The 19,136-nt window shown below is 32.2% G+C and overlaps 3 protein-coding genes across 3 annotated transcripts; 2 read left to right on the top strand and 1 right to left on the bottom strand.

The window, feature by feature from the left end:
* Nucleotides 1-3,409: 3,409 nt before the first annotated feature.
* On the bottom strand, nucleotides 3,410-5,464 carry EAF01_003616 (uncharacterized protein; the record flags this gene model as incomplete). Its single annotated transcript, XM_038911870.1, has 8 exons — nucleotides 3,410-3,885; nucleotides 3,940-4,076; nucleotides 4,182-4,214; nucleotides 4,272-4,359; nucleotides 4,436-4,566; nucleotides 4,618-5,175; nucleotides 5,226-5,288; nucleotides 5,340-5,464. 8 exons carry the CDS (start codon nucleotides 5,462-5,464, stop codon nucleotides 3,410-3,412), a joined length of 1,611 nt encoding a protein of 536 aa, XP_038773105.1.
* A 1,383-nt stretch (nucleotides 5,465-6,847) lies between these two features.
* EAF01_003615 (uncharacterized protein) lies at nucleotides 6,848-7,430 on the top strand (the record flags this gene model as incomplete). Its single annotated transcript, XM_038911869.1, has 2 exons — nucleotides 6,848-7,049; nucleotides 7,102-7,430. The coding sequence occupies 2 exons, from the start codon at nucleotides 6,848-6,850 to the stop codon at nucleotides 7,428-7,430; spliced, it is 531 nt and encodes a 176-aa protein (XP_038773104.1).
* Nucleotides 7,431-8,033: 603 nt separating this feature from the next.
* Nucleotides 8,034-11,544, top strand: EAF01_003614 (uncharacterized protein; the record flags this gene model as incomplete). The annotated part of the gene is made up of 2 exons (XM_038911868.1): nucleotides 8,034-8,477; nucleotides 8,527-11,544. 2 exons carry the CDS (start codon nucleotides 8,034-8,036, stop codon nucleotides 11,542-11,544), a joined length of 3,462 nt encoding a protein of 1,153 aa, XP_038773103.1.
* Nucleotides 11,545-19,136: the final 7,592 nt, after the last annotated feature.

Here is a 19,136-nt window from a genome sequence, read left to right as displayed (position 1 = left end):
CTTTAAAAATAGTAATAAAGTATTAATCTTTAAGGCTAATAAAATAAAACTATTTATTTAGTATTTATTTATTTAAATATTTTCAAAATTTACTTATCTTGAGGACATTATTTGAAATTAGGATTTTTTTGTTTATATATATATTTAGCTTAAATTCTGTTTCATTGAAGTTGATAATCTACATATTTTTTGTAATATTAAATAATATTAAATATTCTTAATAATTTTTACATTATTTTAAGATATTCTTTTCTTTTAATATTCAAGTATATTATGTTATAAGAAAATATACAATAATAGTAGATAGCTTTATCTTTTTTAAATAATCTTTAAAATATTATCTTATAGGATTTATTATCTTTAGATTCTTAGTATATTTGAGGTATACAATTACATTGAAAATAAGTTTATAAGTTGATATAATATTGTAATTTAATAGATTAAGAATTAGAGTTTTGATATATTTTCCTTATACTTTAATTAAAACTCTATTCTAATCTTTATTAAAGGAATAAGAATTGCTTTAATTAATCTATTACATTTTTATTATATAGCTTTTTTAAATTGTTTATAATGATTATCGAACTTTTAAATTTTGTCGGAACATGTAATCAATAATATAACATTACGTATTACGCTTTACCTTACATACGTATGAAATGCGTAAGTAGAGGTAGTATATATATATAGATATAGCTGTTGGTATCACCATGGGGATGGTGAAGTCAATATAGTACTATGGTTCACACTGTTGTTATATTGCTTGAGGTTCTAAAAGCTAGGGCTACGAAACGTATTTGCTGTAGTGTCGGAAGACGCTAGCGTCAACGCTAGCGTAGTCACATGATCACTGTCCCAACAATAGCAATTCCCTCTTTATACAAAAAAAAATAGATAGAAATAAACAATCCTTTTACCTATATATATTGTATATACATACCTTACTAAGTCTATTCAACAAATTTATATACTAGTATAAATAGGTTCTTATAAATAATTTAAATAATATTAATGTTACGAGAGCTGCCTCTAGGGTCATGTAGAAGTGTCTAGAGATCTCTCGAGATAATTTAGACTAAAATTTAAATAGGAATTTAATAAGGTTATAATTGATTAAAATTCTTATAATTATAATATAAAACTAACGAAAAAACCAAGGAAAGATTTTCTTGGAAAAACTTATTAATCTTTATTACATTTGAATCAGAATATTATTTTCTATTTCTTTTCAAAATTATTGAATTAATATTTACTTAAATTAAAGAAATATTATTATTAATATTAAGAAGAAAAATCTAGTATATTTATATTAAAATTATTAATATCGATATTATTAATAATAAGCTTATTATATTGAATATAATTAATGGAAAAGATTAAATTATAGATTCCTATAATAATTCAGGGTTTTTAGTATTCGAAAGTCTTATAGAAAGGTTTTAATTATAAAGAAGAAGATTCTTAAGTATAGGAAAATAAAAAATAAAAACTTTTCAAAAAACCCTGTTTTTTTTAAGAAATATTTTATAAGAAATATATTAATATAATATTTGATATCTTATTAATATGCTTATAATTATTCTATATGAATAAAGAAAAAAGCTAAACCTTTTAAAAAACATTTATAATATATTAATTTAGATGTACAGCATTTTATATTAATATATAATATTACTACGAAATATTGATTTCAATATTATCTTGTATGGTAAATAATATATTATTAATTATGATTGAAAAAGTAGTAATCTTTTAATGTAGAGTATATTATTAAAGTAATAGTATTCTAATATTATTATATTTATTATTTTGATTTTATCCAATTATTTAACTCTATAATATAGTTTTGTTTTTTATATTAATAGAATAGTCTGATAGGTTTTTAATATATTATATTCTATATTGATAAAGTAATTTAATAGAAGAAAAGAAAATAAAAGATATTAGATTTTAAAAAGAAATTATATATTATTAATATATTATAAAAAAAGGTAAATATAAGATTTATAAGTAATAAATTAGAAGTTATAATAGAATCTTTAAAGGATTCGAAGTATTAGAAGGCGAAGATAATATTTTAAGAGAAATATGATATTATAATTAATTATAACTTTTATAATATTTTGAAAAGAATTAAATAGAAAAAAAAGGATTATTATAATAGAATAAAAAGCATAAGATTTTTATAAATATATTAAAGGATTTAATAAAAAAAAGATTTTTGAATAAAATAGATCTATAATATAGACAATTTAAAGGATTTAAAAGGATTATTCAAAAGGTTGCTTAAGGATTTCAATAAAGAAGTTCGAAAAAATAAAAAAATATTTCTTTTTCTTATCTATTTTATTCAATTAGAACCATATATAGGCGTATTATATGATCTTAGTATAGCTAGATAGACTAAATCGATTATGAATTTACTATTATTACTAATATAAAACTAATGATTATCTTAAATATAAAGTTTTATATCATAATAAAACCTATTCTCTTATACAAATCTCTATTCTCTTTAAATCAATAAATTAATTACTACAAAACCGACTTCGACAATTTGGTTTTCCTAATTACATAATACTAATACTTACAATCTAAAATAAAACCAATTAATTTATACTTACTATCTAATCTATACTTATTATTTAACCTATACTTATCAGACAACCTATAATTACTATCTATATTATTCCCATTATAAAATAAATACTAACAAAAGATAAATATCTATCTTTTAATTACTAATTACTTATTTAATTACCACTATCTTTAATTATCCTTTAATCTTATTATTCCTACAATACTGTTTTCGTAGGTCCCGACATTAAGGCCTCAGGTTAATCTTATAATTCATATTACGGTACGTACCTCTATAACAATTGAATAGCTTTATTATATCTAGCTTTAACTTTATTAATTATAGATATAATGAATAGATAATAAGAATCAATATTCTATCAATAATAATATAATTTATAAAGGTTGTCGTTAATATAATTTAATTATTATAATATATTATGGGTTTTCTGGGGACAACCGCTTTCCCCGACTAGGAACTAGGAGGCCGCTTATAAGAGCCGACAATTAGTGGGACACTCCATCCACACACTTCACCCATGAAGTAATCCCTATACCCAAAACCCCATTCCCATTCCTATTCCCATTCTACTATGTAGACCTCCCCCTCCGCAAAACCCCTCACAACCCAACCCCCTCCAAATTCCAAAACTCATCCTCCGTACCCGGAAACGCCAACCAAAAATTATCATCTAAATCCATCAAAAACTCATCTTGCGGGCAACTTTCCTGCATCACTAGCGGTGCAGTTGCCGATTCATGTTGTTGGTTAAAAGGTTGAGAGATTTCCTCTTCGGGTTCGGGAATTGAAGAGGAAGGATGAGAGTGGAGATTAGCTTCGTGCCACTTTTTGATGCGGAGGAGTTGCCGGGAAAAACGGATGAATATGTCTTTTTTGGGGGGTGGTGGTGTTTGAGGAGTGGGATTGGGATTGTGAAAGTAGTTGTTCTGGACTTCTCCCTCGAATGTGTATAATTATCTTGAGTTTTTCAATCAGGAAATCAATTGTGTGTTGGATATGTAGAGCCGAACGGGCGTACTCTCGATCCCAACCGTCGGCTTTACAGGTGCATAGTTTAGAGGCGACTAGAATACCATAACCGACCTGAACCCAGGTGGTATAGGCAGCTCCGATGGAGAAGTCGATCCATTGGGTGACTTTGTCGTCGAGAAAGGATTTGCCGGATGTTAAGCAGGAGTTGAGGATACTTAGTCGTTCGAGACTGTCTGAATTTGTGAAGTCGGTGTCGTTTAAACCCGCTTCGTAGAGATTGATTTCGGAGATGCTGTAGTTGATTGATAGGAGGACTATTTCGGGAGTTGTTAATAAGGAATAAGGGATACTAGAAGCGGGGAACTAACAATGCGATTTTAGATTTTCGGGTAGCTCGTGTTTAAAAGCTTCTAGTTCTTTCTGTATTAAATCCATACACATCTTTAGTGGAACGATACGAGGACCAAATCCTGCTTCGAGATTGTAGAATGTGTGTTTGATTTTCCTGGTGAGTTATTGTAGCTTTACTAGATGGAAGAGAAGTATGTCACTTTGGAATCCTCCTGCTTCGGCTACCGTTTTGCATGCTTCTTCAAGCTGGACAGTGTACCGCATACTTTCCACGCTACTACCTGGGGGCATCCTAGTGAAAAATATCAGCCAACTCATAGTTATTTTGATTTCCCGATGGTAGACTTACATCGAGGTGGCATAGAAACATCCTGCGTAAGCCCGAAGTTCCTCAAGTCTCCGACTACTTAGTCTGTCTTTATTAGGTTGTCGGCTACCTGTCAAAATATTAGAATCATCAAAAAATAGAGTGTAGTGCTGTGATCAATTTTGTGAAGTCAAGTGACTACTTACCATCAACTGGAATCTTCTCCACAGCTGCACCCAACTTCAATGATCGTTGTAGACCAAGTGTTGTAACCATCGACTTCACAGGGTAAATCAAATTGATTGTTTGATTATTAATGATAGATTGATAATGAAACCTATCGGAATTAGTGAACTTCTATTGATATCAAAAAAAACACTAAAAGTACCATCCAAGATAAACAAGCAAAGCTTGCAACTTGTCTAGACTAGCAGTCTGACCCCTTAACAACAATTCAGTTATGAAATTCTCGAAAGAGCGGATTCCAAAAGCATCCTGAAAAGTCGGACTCCGGTGAGATGCAGCTGTAATGATAGCTTTCCATAAAAATGGTCTTTCTGCTTGGAATTGGCGAGGTGAGATATTGGGTGGTATGAGGACGAATGGACAGTATGGAGCCATGTCGCTTTTGAAAATGGCTAACAATGCGTGTGCGTAATCATCATCGAGGTCGATTATGGGGGGGATAGTTGAAGATAATGGATATATATCTGTATTCGCATTGTTGCCAGTGGATGGAGTCTTGAGATTGTCACCAAAACACATTGATGTCTCGTCGTTGGGGATTTGTTCAGTAACATGGTCTAGCAAGTGTGGTGGATTAATAGACTTGATGTCCGCTGGGATGTTACTCTGACGTTGTGTAATTGATGCTTTTGGTATATGATTCGCAGTACTCAGAATAGTAACGATATCATCTAGTTTCTTCTCGAGTCCAGCCACGGAGCTAGGTGAAGTTAGTAGCGTACTTTAAATCGACCCTCTCATAATACTTACGTTGCTTTAAGTCGCTTTTTCGGTTTATTTGGAGCTTCGCATTCCTTTCGAAGTCGCTGACAGCTGGATGTCAATGATTTAGCGAAAGTAAATATTGAAGATTGAGAAACCTACCGATAGCATTTGTTGCCAACGGGATCAGACGGCATGCATTTCACCTTTGCTTTAGCACATGTTCCACATGCATTATTATGCAGCCCATAGGCCCTTTTTGGGTGTTGAACAATTGGAGCTTCCATTCCTGGAGGTGATGGAGTGTATTATCACGTGACGGTTCTCCCCTTTCAATGAACCTCGGAAGGATGCTTTCAAGATAGCTACCTAGGCTTGAGCTATGAAAATGGCACTCCTAAGAATTCAAGGAGGAAATCTACGAGACCCAAAATTCTGAAGACTACTATTCTTCAGATAGCAAGTCGTTGAGCTCTATCCTCAAAGGGAAGATGACGAGCGGGAACGGCTTCCGTCTCCGTTCTAATCACGTGATCTAGCAACACATCGTCTCATCTTGACTTTACTAGAGGATTTGATGCTGTACATTATGGCGCAAGAGACAGCGATTCCAGAGAATTGTAAAGAAACACTTCTTCACGTGTACGGGATAGTCGTCCGAGTGCACAGATTCTCAAATCTCGGAATCAATTTTGTACATTGTGAGCATGGCATCATTCACATCTCTCAATCGTCCTCGTGCACCTGTTTGGCCAATTTCCTCTGATCAAAAAACCGTTGGATGATCTGATCTATAGTGTTGACACTTCCACGGCAATCTAGCTTAATTTTTTTATAAAAGAAGCTACAAGAACCGATGCACGAGCAGCTGCTAGTTTGAGATCTGCACTCATTGTACTTGGCAATGACCCTCTTCTTTCTCGACCGACTTCCTTGATCTACTGTGTACAGAGGCTTAATGATGGACTATCTGCGTCCGTACTTTTCAAGCACAATCGATGGTTTAATCGAGGCTATTGGAAAGTTCCAACTGCTATGTGGATCGTAATAAAGTTTATTTTCACTCAAGCCTTATGTGCTCAAAGCACTAGAGTAATTATGAAGATATCTGAAGTTCCTAGATATGTGAGCAGTAGGGACTTTTTTGCTCTCAGCTTGCCCCGGGATTTTCAGGTACATGGCACAGCTGCCATTAGCCTTCCGATTTCAGCTCGATCTAGTGACGGCTCGACCTAGAACCTTTACGAAGGGCCGATACGATCGTCTTCTGATGCTCAAAAGTTACATGACGTTCAGTGGTATAACGTTCGAATAGTTATTCTCGGAAGCGGGGTTTTGTGTGGGACGATGAGTTGGAGTAGTACGACCAAGGGTGTAGTTGCCTTTGCAACATTTGTTCAGGCCCTCTAGAGGTGAGCTTGCGGGAAGAGTATGTGTGAAAAGATATCTTGAAGTCATCGAAACTACTTAGAAGATTCAATAGCGAAGAAGAAGTGTGTCACTTTTCAGTGAGCGATATCTCCCTTGTAGCACCGCGTTCATGTATAAATACCCCAGTATACCACCCAGGATGAGGAATCCATTCAGTAGCTACTCACTTCTTCATCTCAACATCTAATAAAATTATTCTCCAATCTTTCGCATTTTCTTGTCTAATTTAAGCCGACAAAATGGTTGCCATCAAGAATGTTTTCTGCTTCATCACAGCAGTCACTGCTGCCGCTATTTACCAGCGTTCACCGGAGACTATTCTCACAGATATAACAACCATCGATACCAATGTCAAAGCACTTACGACTGCAGTAGACAACTACAACGGTGGATTCTTTAACCTGCTCACAGTGAGCAGCACTGAATCAACTTTGGAAACTTGTAAGTTCCGATTTGAAGTTGTCATATAACCCATACTAAGAATTCACCTTAGCTATCAAGAACGCTGCCAAAGATGCCGCCGACACATCTCAATTGTCCTCAGACGACTCCAACAGTATCCTCGATGAAATCCATAACTTGATCCCCGATATTCAAGAGGCACTCAATGCACTTGTAGCAAAGAAGCCTACATTCGCTAGCGCAGGTGTTGCTTCAACCGTTGAGAGTGACTTGGCGAATTTGAAACAGGAAACTGATACTTTCGGAAAGAACCTTCTTGCCATTTTCTCTTCCGATGTAGAGCCACAATTATCTGCGGATTTGAGTACGATTGATGACGATTTCACCAATGCCCAGGCTGCGTTTTCAGGCGGTTCATAAATTTCACAATGTCATTGTATAGGAATGTGGAAGTTATTGGTGGGGGAGAATTGTTTAGATCGAGTCGCAATTTGGAACAAGCGATAGCATCGAATGGGGTTGGTTAGGGATGCAAAGAGATTATTCAGAATTTGACATTGGCTGAATGCAAAAACCATACTTTCTAAGCCATGAAACCACGTTTTTGCACTTGTGAATGAATACCGGTACATAATTTATTTCTGAACCTGAGAAGGCTGCTTGTGTGTTGAAGAGTACTAATCCGGACTTGGGAAAGAAACGGGCACGTAGCAGTAAACTGAAGAGTCACTACCTGCAAACGTCATAACATAAAAACCAAGTGTCATATAATATCTCTATGAAGATATCAATTTTTTTGTGAATTATATGTAATGTGATCACTATCAAATCTAAAACATGGGAAACATGCATCGTATTCACTATTTAAGGGGTCTAGTTGGTGTATTCTCATTGGTCTAATCGTGTTACATAAGCCGAGGCTGATGACATCGGAACTTGAGACTTGATGTCCCTCAACTCGAATGAGTTCCAAAGAACAAACTTCTATGATTTAAGCTGTATTACCAGCAGATACCATGAACCATGTTCAATTTCTCAAGCTTTGTGCAAAAGGCTCAATCATTCATTGACCCAACTCAAGCTCTCAATATTTCTGCTTCTGATCGCAATCCTGCCAAATCTACCCTCTTCCGCAATCAATTCCGATTACCAGATTCCCAAACCCCTCTACAAGAAATCACCGCAGAACTTACTATAGCCCCACCAAATCAATACTCACCGAATGCTAAACAAGGAGAGAAGGATAGAGAAAGAGAGGGGGGGTTTCATTATGCTGGAAAGTTGCACTTGAGTGAAGCATATCTGTGCTTCTCGACACAACCTACAAGTTTCCTTCAAACGGCGAGTACAGGTACATCTTCTGGATTCAATGGACAAACACATGGAGCCGGACCTGGAGGGAATGGATTTACCTTACCTTTATGTGCTATAAGACGAGTAGAGCGACTTCATAGTCAATCCTATCAAGTATGCATCCCTTCTTTACTGCATTATTCATTGCTGACATAGAGTAAAGTTTGCACTGGCTATTACTACCTGGAATGGAATCACAAACACATCAACAAAAGATGGCACTAAACAACCTACATATCAACAAAAAATTACAGTAAATCTTGCCGGAACGCGCCAAGCATGCGAAAGGTTTTGCGATGGCTTAAAGAAAGGACTAAAATCGGGAGTGGGTGAGGTCGCAAAGATGAAACGTGTTGTGGCAGAGTGTTATTCGGAATTCTTGCTACAAGGTGACAGCAAATCAGCAGAAGCTCCAGATGCAGGACTTGGAATGTTATTCAGATATCCGGGCGACCTTCGGAAACTACGAGACAAAAGTAAGATGCGACTTTGGGGAGAATATCTTCGAGAGAATGGGCGGAATGTTACATTAATTCGCCAACCTACATTTCATAAGCTGATTCGAGTTGGATTACCGAATCGACTGCGAGGAGAAATATGGGAGCAAACATCAGGGTCATTGTTTTTGCGTTTGGAAAACCCCACATTATATACAGACACTCTAGCGAAGTTTGAAGGAAGAGATTCTCTTGCGATTGATGAAATCGAGAAAGATCTCAATCGAAGTTTACCGGAATATCCTGGATTTCAAAATGCGGAAGGTATCGATCGATTGAGACGAGTTCTTACAGCATATAGTTGGACCAACGAAGAAGTCGGATATTGCCAGGCTATGAATATCGTTGTGGCAGCACTATTAATTTATATGTCTGAAGCACAGGCTTACTTCTTATTATCCGCGTTATGCGACAGACTACTTCCCGGATACTATTCACAAACCATGTACGGCACTCTGTTGGACCAACGCGTATTTGAGTCTTTAGTAGAGAAGACTATGCCAATATTATGGGATCATCTTGTCAAATCGGACGTTCAACTTTCAGTCGTTTCTCTACCTTGGTTTTTGTCACTGTATATTAACTCTATGCCTCTCGTATTTGCATTCCGTGTTTTAGATGTTTTCTTTTTAGAAGGTCCAAAGGTACTCTTTCAAGTTGGTCTCGCTATTTTACGCATAAATGGAGAAGAACTTTTAGATGCCACTGATGATGGAGCTTTTATTTCTGTTCTCAAAGGGTATTTCTCGAAATTGGATGAATCTGCGCATCCAAAATCCGAGAATGCAAAATTGCGAGCAGTCACACGATTTCAGGAGTTGATGGTTGTTGCTTTCAAGGAGTTCTCAGGGATCACACAAAATACCATTGCAGAGCAACGTATGAATCATAAAGATGCTGTTTTGAACAGTATTGAAAGTTTTGCAAAACGAACCTCGATACGAAACTTAGGTCCGGAAAGCAAGAAATTGAGTGTTGACGAATTGGGTGCTTTATATGATAGGTTCTATGGCGTACTATACGAAAGACAACAAAGGAGTCAAATGATACAAGAAGAGAAAGAAAGAAGAGCAAAAGCCAATAGAGCCAGTGTGATTGCTGGGTTAGTAGAGAATCAAAATATCGAGAAAGGTAGAGTGGGTCTTGGTCCAAGTCCTACTCTGATGGATTACGATTGCTTTCGAGAATTCCTTGCTGGAATGACTAAATGGGCTGTAACAGACTCACCATCTACGCGAGAAAAGGAAATTGAGAAGGAGAAACATTCTTATTTTGGCAATTCCTTGCGACGTCGAGATATTTCCCTTTCTCCTTGGGGTTTTGGTAACCCTGAACCAGCCGATCACGAATTTATGCAACGACTTTTCCGAAGATGGGATGTGGATATGAATTCCGCACTGACTTTACAAAATGTCGTTACAGGATTGGCTCATATCAAGGGCAAGGGGGATATTATGGGAAGTATTACATACTTCTTTGAACTTTATGATGATGATGGAGATGGAAAAGTGGATCGAGAAGGGATCTTAAGGATTTCTGAAGCTTTACTATTCCTTTCTCGAAGAGGTTTAGAAGGATCTCTGACGCCTTCACCATCTATGGTTGGACTAAGTGAATATGAAGCTGGTAATCCAGCACAATTCAATAGTCCACATACAACGACACAAGAACGATTTCTGAATAGCGTCAGTGCATTCATCAGACGTTGTTTTGAGTATGCTGATCCAGATCATCCACAAAATGTTGAGGACGAAGAGGAAGATGATCAAAGTGACGGAGAAAGTGAAGAGAAAGTAGAAGATGCTTCAAATGATGCAAATGGCCTTGTTGACCCTGACTCATTTGCTATTGGCGATTCGGATGACTCAGATGAAGAAGAAGATCTCTTGGATCTGGGTACCGACTCAAACGATTCAAAGAAAAGCCAAAAGGAAATTAGTCTCCCAATTATTCCACCACCATCCAACAAACCGAAAAATCTTCCTACGCCTTCTCGAAGTGTTTCAAAAGCACAATCAGAAAGTGCTAACGCAGCTCTTGACCCTTCTAAACCCCTTCACATAACTCTTCCTACTTTCCGTATGGTCGTTCTAGCTGATGAACTTCTTGAACAATTCTTTGAATCTTCATTCCCAGCTTCCTTTCGCATTTCAGATAAAATGGCCTCAACCTCAAATGCCACAAATTCTTCCCTTACTACATTCACAAGTATTGGTAAATCGGCAGCAACTGCAGCAGCAAATGTTGTTAGTGGTCCTAGTTCTGCTGGTGTGGTACCACCTGGAAAGGGGCTTAGAGGTGTCTTGGATAATATTGTTACTGATGGAATGAGAGTTGCTGCGGAAGTTAGAAGAAGAATGGATGAGGCTCAAAAGGAAATGGAGAGAAATGCTGTGCATAGACCGGGTGTACAAGATGAAGATGAGGAGGAGGAAGATGATGGTTTAAGAGTTTCGGAGGGTTATGGTGGTGATGCTGAAAGGAGGAGTGTAAGGAGTGAAGATAGAGATTTGTTGGAAGGAGCAGATGCTGAAGCAGGTAGTATTAGAAGTGGTATTGAGAAGGTTGAGGGAGTAGGGATATCGGGTAAGATTGGAAGCTTGATGCCTGGTACCTCTGGAGAATCACAGAGAGAAAGAAGTTCTAGTTCGGCAACACAGAAAGTGGTGGAGTTTGAAAGATAGCCAGAGGTTATACAATACCTATGCTATGGACAGTGTTTCTGATCGATGAGTAGATGAGAATGTTCAGAAGAAATTCCAAATGATATGCATTTTTGAGGCGAGTCAAGAGCGAGCGAGTGTTTTGTTTATGGTGGTTAGGGTTGGCAATGAGCGAATGGGATGAATGGAATGGGGGCTATTGTAGGCGTTTGTAGTCTTTTCCCTCTTCTTCTTGTTCTTCTTCAATTGGGTTTCATGCTTGTAATTTATTTGAAGTTTTGTGGGTGCGGGTCGGGTGCGGGTGGGCAATATAGGTAGGTAGGGTTCGGTAGTCCTTAGATGAATTAAACAATTGTTGATCATGGAATTGGGAGTGATTTGATTTGATTTGATTTTATTGTACTTTATCAGTCGTGAAAGATGGGAACGGAGGGTTGATATCAAGTCCCGATTGATTAGCGACTCGGTTGATTCACTACTGGGTGTACGTACCGATGGAAGACTATAAAAATCGAGTTGGTAAAATCTTTCGAAATATTGGTTTGTCTGGATATCTTGAGAATTGTTGTAATGATTTATTATGGATTGGATAATGAAATAGTAGGTAGATTTCGATATCTGATAAGTGGAGGATGGACTTGTTATGTATGGAGTGTTAGCTGGGGGGTATGAGGTATCGAGTATGTAAATATCCGAGAGGGAGAAAGGGGGAGGGGGCAGAGGGGCTCAGGATATAATGATTTGGTAGGTATGTATAGTTGGTAGGTGCTATATTATCAATAAATAGATATTCATACTTCTCATAACTACCTATACTTATCAAATCGAAATATTACATTATCAGACCAGTATAAATACTTTGGAGATGTTGATTCAGATATTCTATTATACTTGAAATAATGTTATGTGATGTTTAATTAATGAATGAATTAATGTGAAATATACTCCCTACAAATGAACATTTTACTTAGATATAGTTATCGATATAAATACTAAGGTAAATATCAAGACTTTCCTGTACTATATACCTATACTCTACTCAGGTAATGAAAGAGATCGAGATGTTACTGGTATGTTAGTGATATAGATGCTAGGTACTAGGTACTAGATACTAAATACTAAACATCTAAATACTTCGATCATATCCTGTTCTATTTTACCTATCCTATCTTATCCTACCCAACCATCTCTTGCATTCATCTTCTATGGTATTCTCACATCATACAATTCAAGCTCAAGCTCAAGCTCAAATGCTTCATGCCCCCATTCATTTATTATTACTTATTGTGCTACCCCACTCCGAACACCCATTCACACCCACAATACATCTCGCCTCCCACTCTAACTCGCTAAACATCACCCTAGGTCCCTCACCCGAAAAAAACTCTGCACATCCAATTTTCCCCGGACCTTTCCATCTCAATAACTATATCCGTAAATACCAATGGTCAGAATATAAATCACTCCGGCATGGTGTAGTGGCTAGCATTTCCGCCTCTCATTAGGTATCAGTTTCTGATTACTTCAAAAGGTCGCGGGAGACCGGGGTTCAATTCCCCGTACCGGAATTCTTTTTGTTTTGTGGGGATTCTTATCTTTTGAATTTTGGGGGATGGATTTGAATGAGAATTTTTGGGAGGGTTTTGAAGTAATTTGTTGGAAAGTTTTTTTGAGGTATTTTTTTCAAAGGTTTTCTGGGGAGGTGTTTGTTTTAAGGGTTTACTTTTAATTGTTTTCGAGTCGTTTTTGGAGGGGCATTTGAAGGAGGGGATTTCGAGAGGGGGTAAGTTGAATGATATTTTTGGGGGAGGAGTAGGGAGAGAAGGCGGGGGGTCGATGACTAGATGAATGAATCTAAAGAGTATAACTTTTCGATAATATTCAATTTCAAAAATCAAGGGAGAAAGGTGGGAGAGGGGAATGAATAATTAAATAATTAGTTAATTAAATTAAATAATGAAATAATTAAATCAATAAAACGTATGAATAATATAAGAAAAAGAGAAATGAATAATTCATAATAATATGATTTATCATCGAGTGGGCTATATCATTAAGTGAACTACTTCAAATATATATAAAATTCGTTTGTATATAACCATATACTTTCTTTATTTAATAATATATTTTTTCAGAATTATAAATTATAAATTTTGATTATATAAATATTATAAAAATTTAACTATTTATTAAAAATTTGAATTTATATAAAGATTATTAACGTGGTTTATCAGTGAATGGGTTATATCAATGAATAGATCACTTTCACCTCAATTTACACTTTCAAAACTATATTATTCAACAATAATCAAATCAATTAATTGAAATTATAAAGATTTTAATAATCTAAAATCTATTATATTATTTTGATAGGTTCTTACATTATAATCTGTTTTTCTATATTTACTATAATATCAGATAAAAAATACTTTCCTATTAGATTTACTCTCTTTTTGATACTTATTGTATTAAATCTAAATATCAACCTTTTATTAAAATAATATATCAAAAGTCTTTTATTCAATAAGCATTCCTTTTTAATATAATTAGGTTTTTTATATATATTAATATTTACTTAATACTTTATTTGTTATTCGAAGTGTATAATTCTTTATATTTAAAAGTGTATTTTTATAAGCTAATTTTTCTATATTTTTAACTAGAATTAGTATAGTTTTAAATATAGGTGTAAAAGAACTTGTTTAATAATAAGTTATTCAAGATTTAATTAATATTGATTAAGAAAAAGCTTTAATTGGGTTATAAGGGGTTTAAGAGATTTATTAATTTAGATTAAAAGAAGGGGGGGTAGGTATATAAATTTAAATATTTAATTTCGAGAGTACAGCTTTAAAATTAAATGGAATTAAATCTATTTTTTGGAATTTTGATTTCATATTTTAAAAGGTGATTGATTCCTTATATATAGCTTTAAAAGCTATAAAGAATTTAATCTTCGAAATATGATTAATATATGCTTTAATAAATCCATTAATTTAATTACTATATAAATGTTTTAGATTATTAAAACAGTGAATATTAAATGATTAAATTAAATAACTTGAATATAATGGTAAATATAAATATATAATATCATTCTCTTTATAATATATTTGAAAAGCTATTAATTTATAACTTTTATGTTTATTTAGTATTAATATTTAATATTTGCTCTTTCTTTGATTCTTAGTATGTTTATTAAAGTATTTTAATTATTCTAAACTTGTTTTATTATTTGTCTATCTATTAGATGTAGGTTTAATAGTCTATTCTGTAGGAAAATTCATTTCAATATATTAATTGGAGAAATAAACTTATCCTTAAATTATTAGAAATAGGGGAATAATTTTACTCTCTTTATTTCCATATATTATTACTATAGCCCATTCTCGATTATCTAATTGTATTATTTTGTTTCTATTATTTTGTTTAGTATTAGTTATTACCATTATTATATATATAATTCTTATTATAAAGCCTGTTTTATCGAAATTGTAAAAATCTCCATTCAAAATGTTGTATTTCGCTTATATATTTGTAATTAATTGAAACTATTTTTTAAGAAGTTTAGGATTTTTGTAGAGAGTTTTTTGAAAATTATAAATATAATTAAAACATATCTTTAATTCGATTTAATACTTTACAAATTAATGCACCTAAAACTTTCCAATACGTTTTATACCCCTCGATTCGAGAATATGATTTACTATATCTTTTATATTCTTAAGTTTAAATGGAAAACCTTTTGAATTTATATCGATTATATATTTAGAAATAATATTCTCTTTTAATTCTAAAAGATTATAAGATTTAGGTTGATATTTAAAATAAGAAGTAAAACCTTTGATTTTATGCTGTAATGTTGTATTCAGAATATTATATATTTTCGCAGCTTTTCGAATACTTATTTTTTTTATCTTTTTGAATAACTTTGATAGTGAGGAGTATACAAGCTTCTTGATTATTCGAATTTATTATAGATTGTTGATAAAACGTGTATTGAAAGAGAAAAATGTAAATTAAAATGAAAGTAATTTATTTACTAATATAATCTATTCACTAATAAACCATGTTATAGAAATAGGTTTTTTTATAATGAAAATTGTAATAATTTTTACTTTTTACGTGTATATTTTTATTTAAAAATTAAATATTTTAATAAGAGATTTTTTATTATTAATAAACCTTTTTTTTTGAAAAAAGAAATATGAATTGATTATTCAAATTTAAATATTAGAAAAAGACTAATTTAAATATATTTTGAAGTAGTCTATTTAATAATATAATCTATTCGATAACAAACCACGTTATATGATATAGTTTTAGTATGAAAGAAGGACGAAGTTCTTATTATGCTATGTAGAAGCTATTTATATGTACCTCGGTACTCTGGTGCGCTAGTATTAGCGTATCATTATAATTAACTCGATTTAAAAACTTATTAACTTGTGACAAACCTAACAAACGTTTAGAGATCAACCTTAGAATTAAAAGCTATAGAATTAAAGAGAGTATGCTATAGAGCTATATATACGATCGGCTTGAAGCTTAGTACTGTACTAGTTCGATCGGACACGATTATATGTATATTATAATATTATCCCTTTCTTTTAAAGAATTCATTTTGAACTTATTTTAAATAAATGATTTAAGTATAAAACATAATCAATAGAATTCTTTTTCATTATTATTATTATTATTTTCTTTATTAATTTTTTATAAAATAGTTTAAGATACTAAATATATTATTATTAAATAAAAAGTATTAATAAAAGCTTATGCCTTTTTTAAACAATTTTCAAAATATTAGTTATTAATTACTTCATCTAAATCTTTATTATTATTGTTATTATAATAATTAATAAGAATGAGTATAATAATTAAAACAAATTCTTTCCGATCTTGAATATCTTAATATAAATTAAATAAGCAGATGTTATGGAGGTACCCGTACCGCAATATGGATTATAAGGTAAAGGCAAGCCTTAATGTTGTAACCTATGAAAACAGTATTATAGAAACCATGAGATTAAAAGGTAGTTAAGAATAAAAGTAATCAAGCAAATAATTAATAATTAGGAAAAGATAGGTACCTATATTTGTTAATACTTACTTTACAATAAGCATAAGGTAAATAGTAATTATGGGTTAGTTAGTAAGTATAGGTTAGATAAGTAGTAAAAGCATTATAAGTTATAGAATAAGTATTATATGATGGATAGACAGGATAAATGGGCTATCCAGACTATCTATAGATAAACAGAATAGATAGGCTATTTAGGCTATCCAATAAAAATAAAGATTTATATAGGAAATGGGTTTCATTATAATATAAAGCTTCGTGTTTAAAACAATCATTAGTTTTATATTATAATTATAAGAATTGCAATTAATTACAACACTATTGAATTCCTACTTGAAGTTTAGTCTAAATCACTTCGAGAGATCTCTAGACACTTCCACGTAATCCTAAAGGCAGCTCCCGTAACAGCAGACTTGTACTCAATAAAAAGCATTTTTATATTAAACACACTTATTTTCCTTATATAATTGAATTCTTTTAATAAAGAAAAACTCGAATATTCTAATATAAAATAGAATCAGAGTATAATTAGCTTTGTTTAGTAAGATAATAAAAAAACTAAAGATATTAAGAATATTAAGATTATTAATATTTATTAGATTATAATTTCAAAAGTGGAATAAATTCTGTAATACATATAGGACTTTAGATATATTAGAGTGAAATAATGTAGAGAATTTCTTTGCTATATATATAATTAATTGTTGTATAATCTAAATAAAATCGGAATACAAGTGAGGTAACGAAAGCTATTAAGAAAACCGATTTTTAAGAGTAGTATTGAATTTATTATGAAAGATTAAGATTTTATTCGAATCGGATTAGTTCTGATCTTTTGTTTTATAAAAAATCCTTTTGAACTTTGTAATATAGGCATATAAAGAATTAATTCCTTACTTGAGATTGAATAATTTATCTTCGATTTCCTATACTTTATTCGAATTATTATAAATATATGTAAATTGATCTAGAATTATTATATAATCTAAAGGAATATTTTAATTAAAAAAAGAAAGCTAAAATAGTATTATAATTTGTATATAATATTTGAGATTGAAATAAATATAATAAAATTAAATAATAGAATTACTAATTATAATACTATTTACTTATAATTTTATTCGAATTAAGAATAACTATATATCAAATTTCTAAGAACTACTACTAAACTTTTTAGAATTAAAAAGAAAGGATTTCGATTAAAAAGGTATATAAATAATAAAAACATATTCAAGAATTAGAGAATATAAAAATGAGATTTCATTCTATTAACAAATCACTTCATTATAAAGTTCTATAATTATAAGGTTTATCAAATTATAATCTATAGCTAAGAAATTAAGAATAAAAAAGAAAAAACATCTTCAAATAATATCAAAAAATTTATATATAAATAAAAGAATAAGAGTAATATACTTAAACAAAAGTAAGTAGAGTATATATAAAAGTATTACGGGAGCTGCCTCTAGAGTCATGTGAAAGTGTCTAGAGATCTTTTAAAATGGTTTAAATTAAACTTCAAGTAGGAATTCAATAAGGTTATAATTAATTACAATTTTTATAATTATAGTAATAAAACTAATAATTGTTTTTAAGCACGAAGCTTTATATATAAAGAAACCCTATTCCTTATATAGACCTTCGTTCTCTGTAGAACCATGAGGCTCTGTTCTGCTTGGATCCTTTGGATCTTATGGATCTAGACATTTATTCTTCGATCCCCTAGATCCTCTAGGTCCATCACGTGACCGTTTAGCCATGTGACGCGGTATGTTGGATACCGTCGTAACAAAAAGCTTTATTTATAAGTATATACTAATATTATTCTATTTCTTATTTGAAAGAGCTTTTAATAATATAACGAACTTAACAAACATTTAAAAATCAATCTTAGAATTAAAAGTTATAGAATTAAAGAGAGTGTATTATAGAGCTATATATGTAATTGATTTAAAGCTTAGTGCTATACTAGTTCGATTGGACGCGATCACGTGTATATCGTGACATAACTTAATTCTCATAGTATCTATAAAATCACGGAAATTGATTATTTTATTTACTTAGAGGATATAATAAATATGAATAAAGACAAATAGATATCTATCTATCTATGTAAATGAATTAATAAAATCAACTTAAATTATCGGAACGTATGATCACGTGCTTAAGCGAATCACATGATTCTTCCCATTATGTATATAGTGGGAAGAATCATACCTTATTCTAGATCATCTCAATTTATATTATTCATTTTGTATAGGCTATACAGTGCTGTATATGGCGATTCGAGTTGACGACTCTCCCCCCCCAAGTGATCTCAACATAAATAATCCATTCATTATATCTGAGATATGACATTAATTTATTTAATTCATCCAAATAACTATCTATTTATTTACTTATTCAACCTCCCAACTTACTCTTGAACTTATTTACCTGATTTATTTATCTCTCTACTCATCAATCCAATCCATCTAAATACTTCTTCATCAATCCAATCTAATCCAATCCCCCAAAATTTCCATTCGTA

Source organism: Botrytis porri (assembly GCF_014898465.1).
Source record: "Botrytis porri strain MUCL 3234 chromosome Unknown BPOR_004, whole genome shotgun sequence".
Lineage (NCBI taxonomy): Eukaryota > Fungi > Ascomycota > Leotiomycetes > Helotiales > Sclerotiniaceae > Botrytis > Botrytis porri.
Note: the sequence above shows the minus strand (reverse complement) of the source record. Positions and strands in the feature narration are given on the sequence as shown.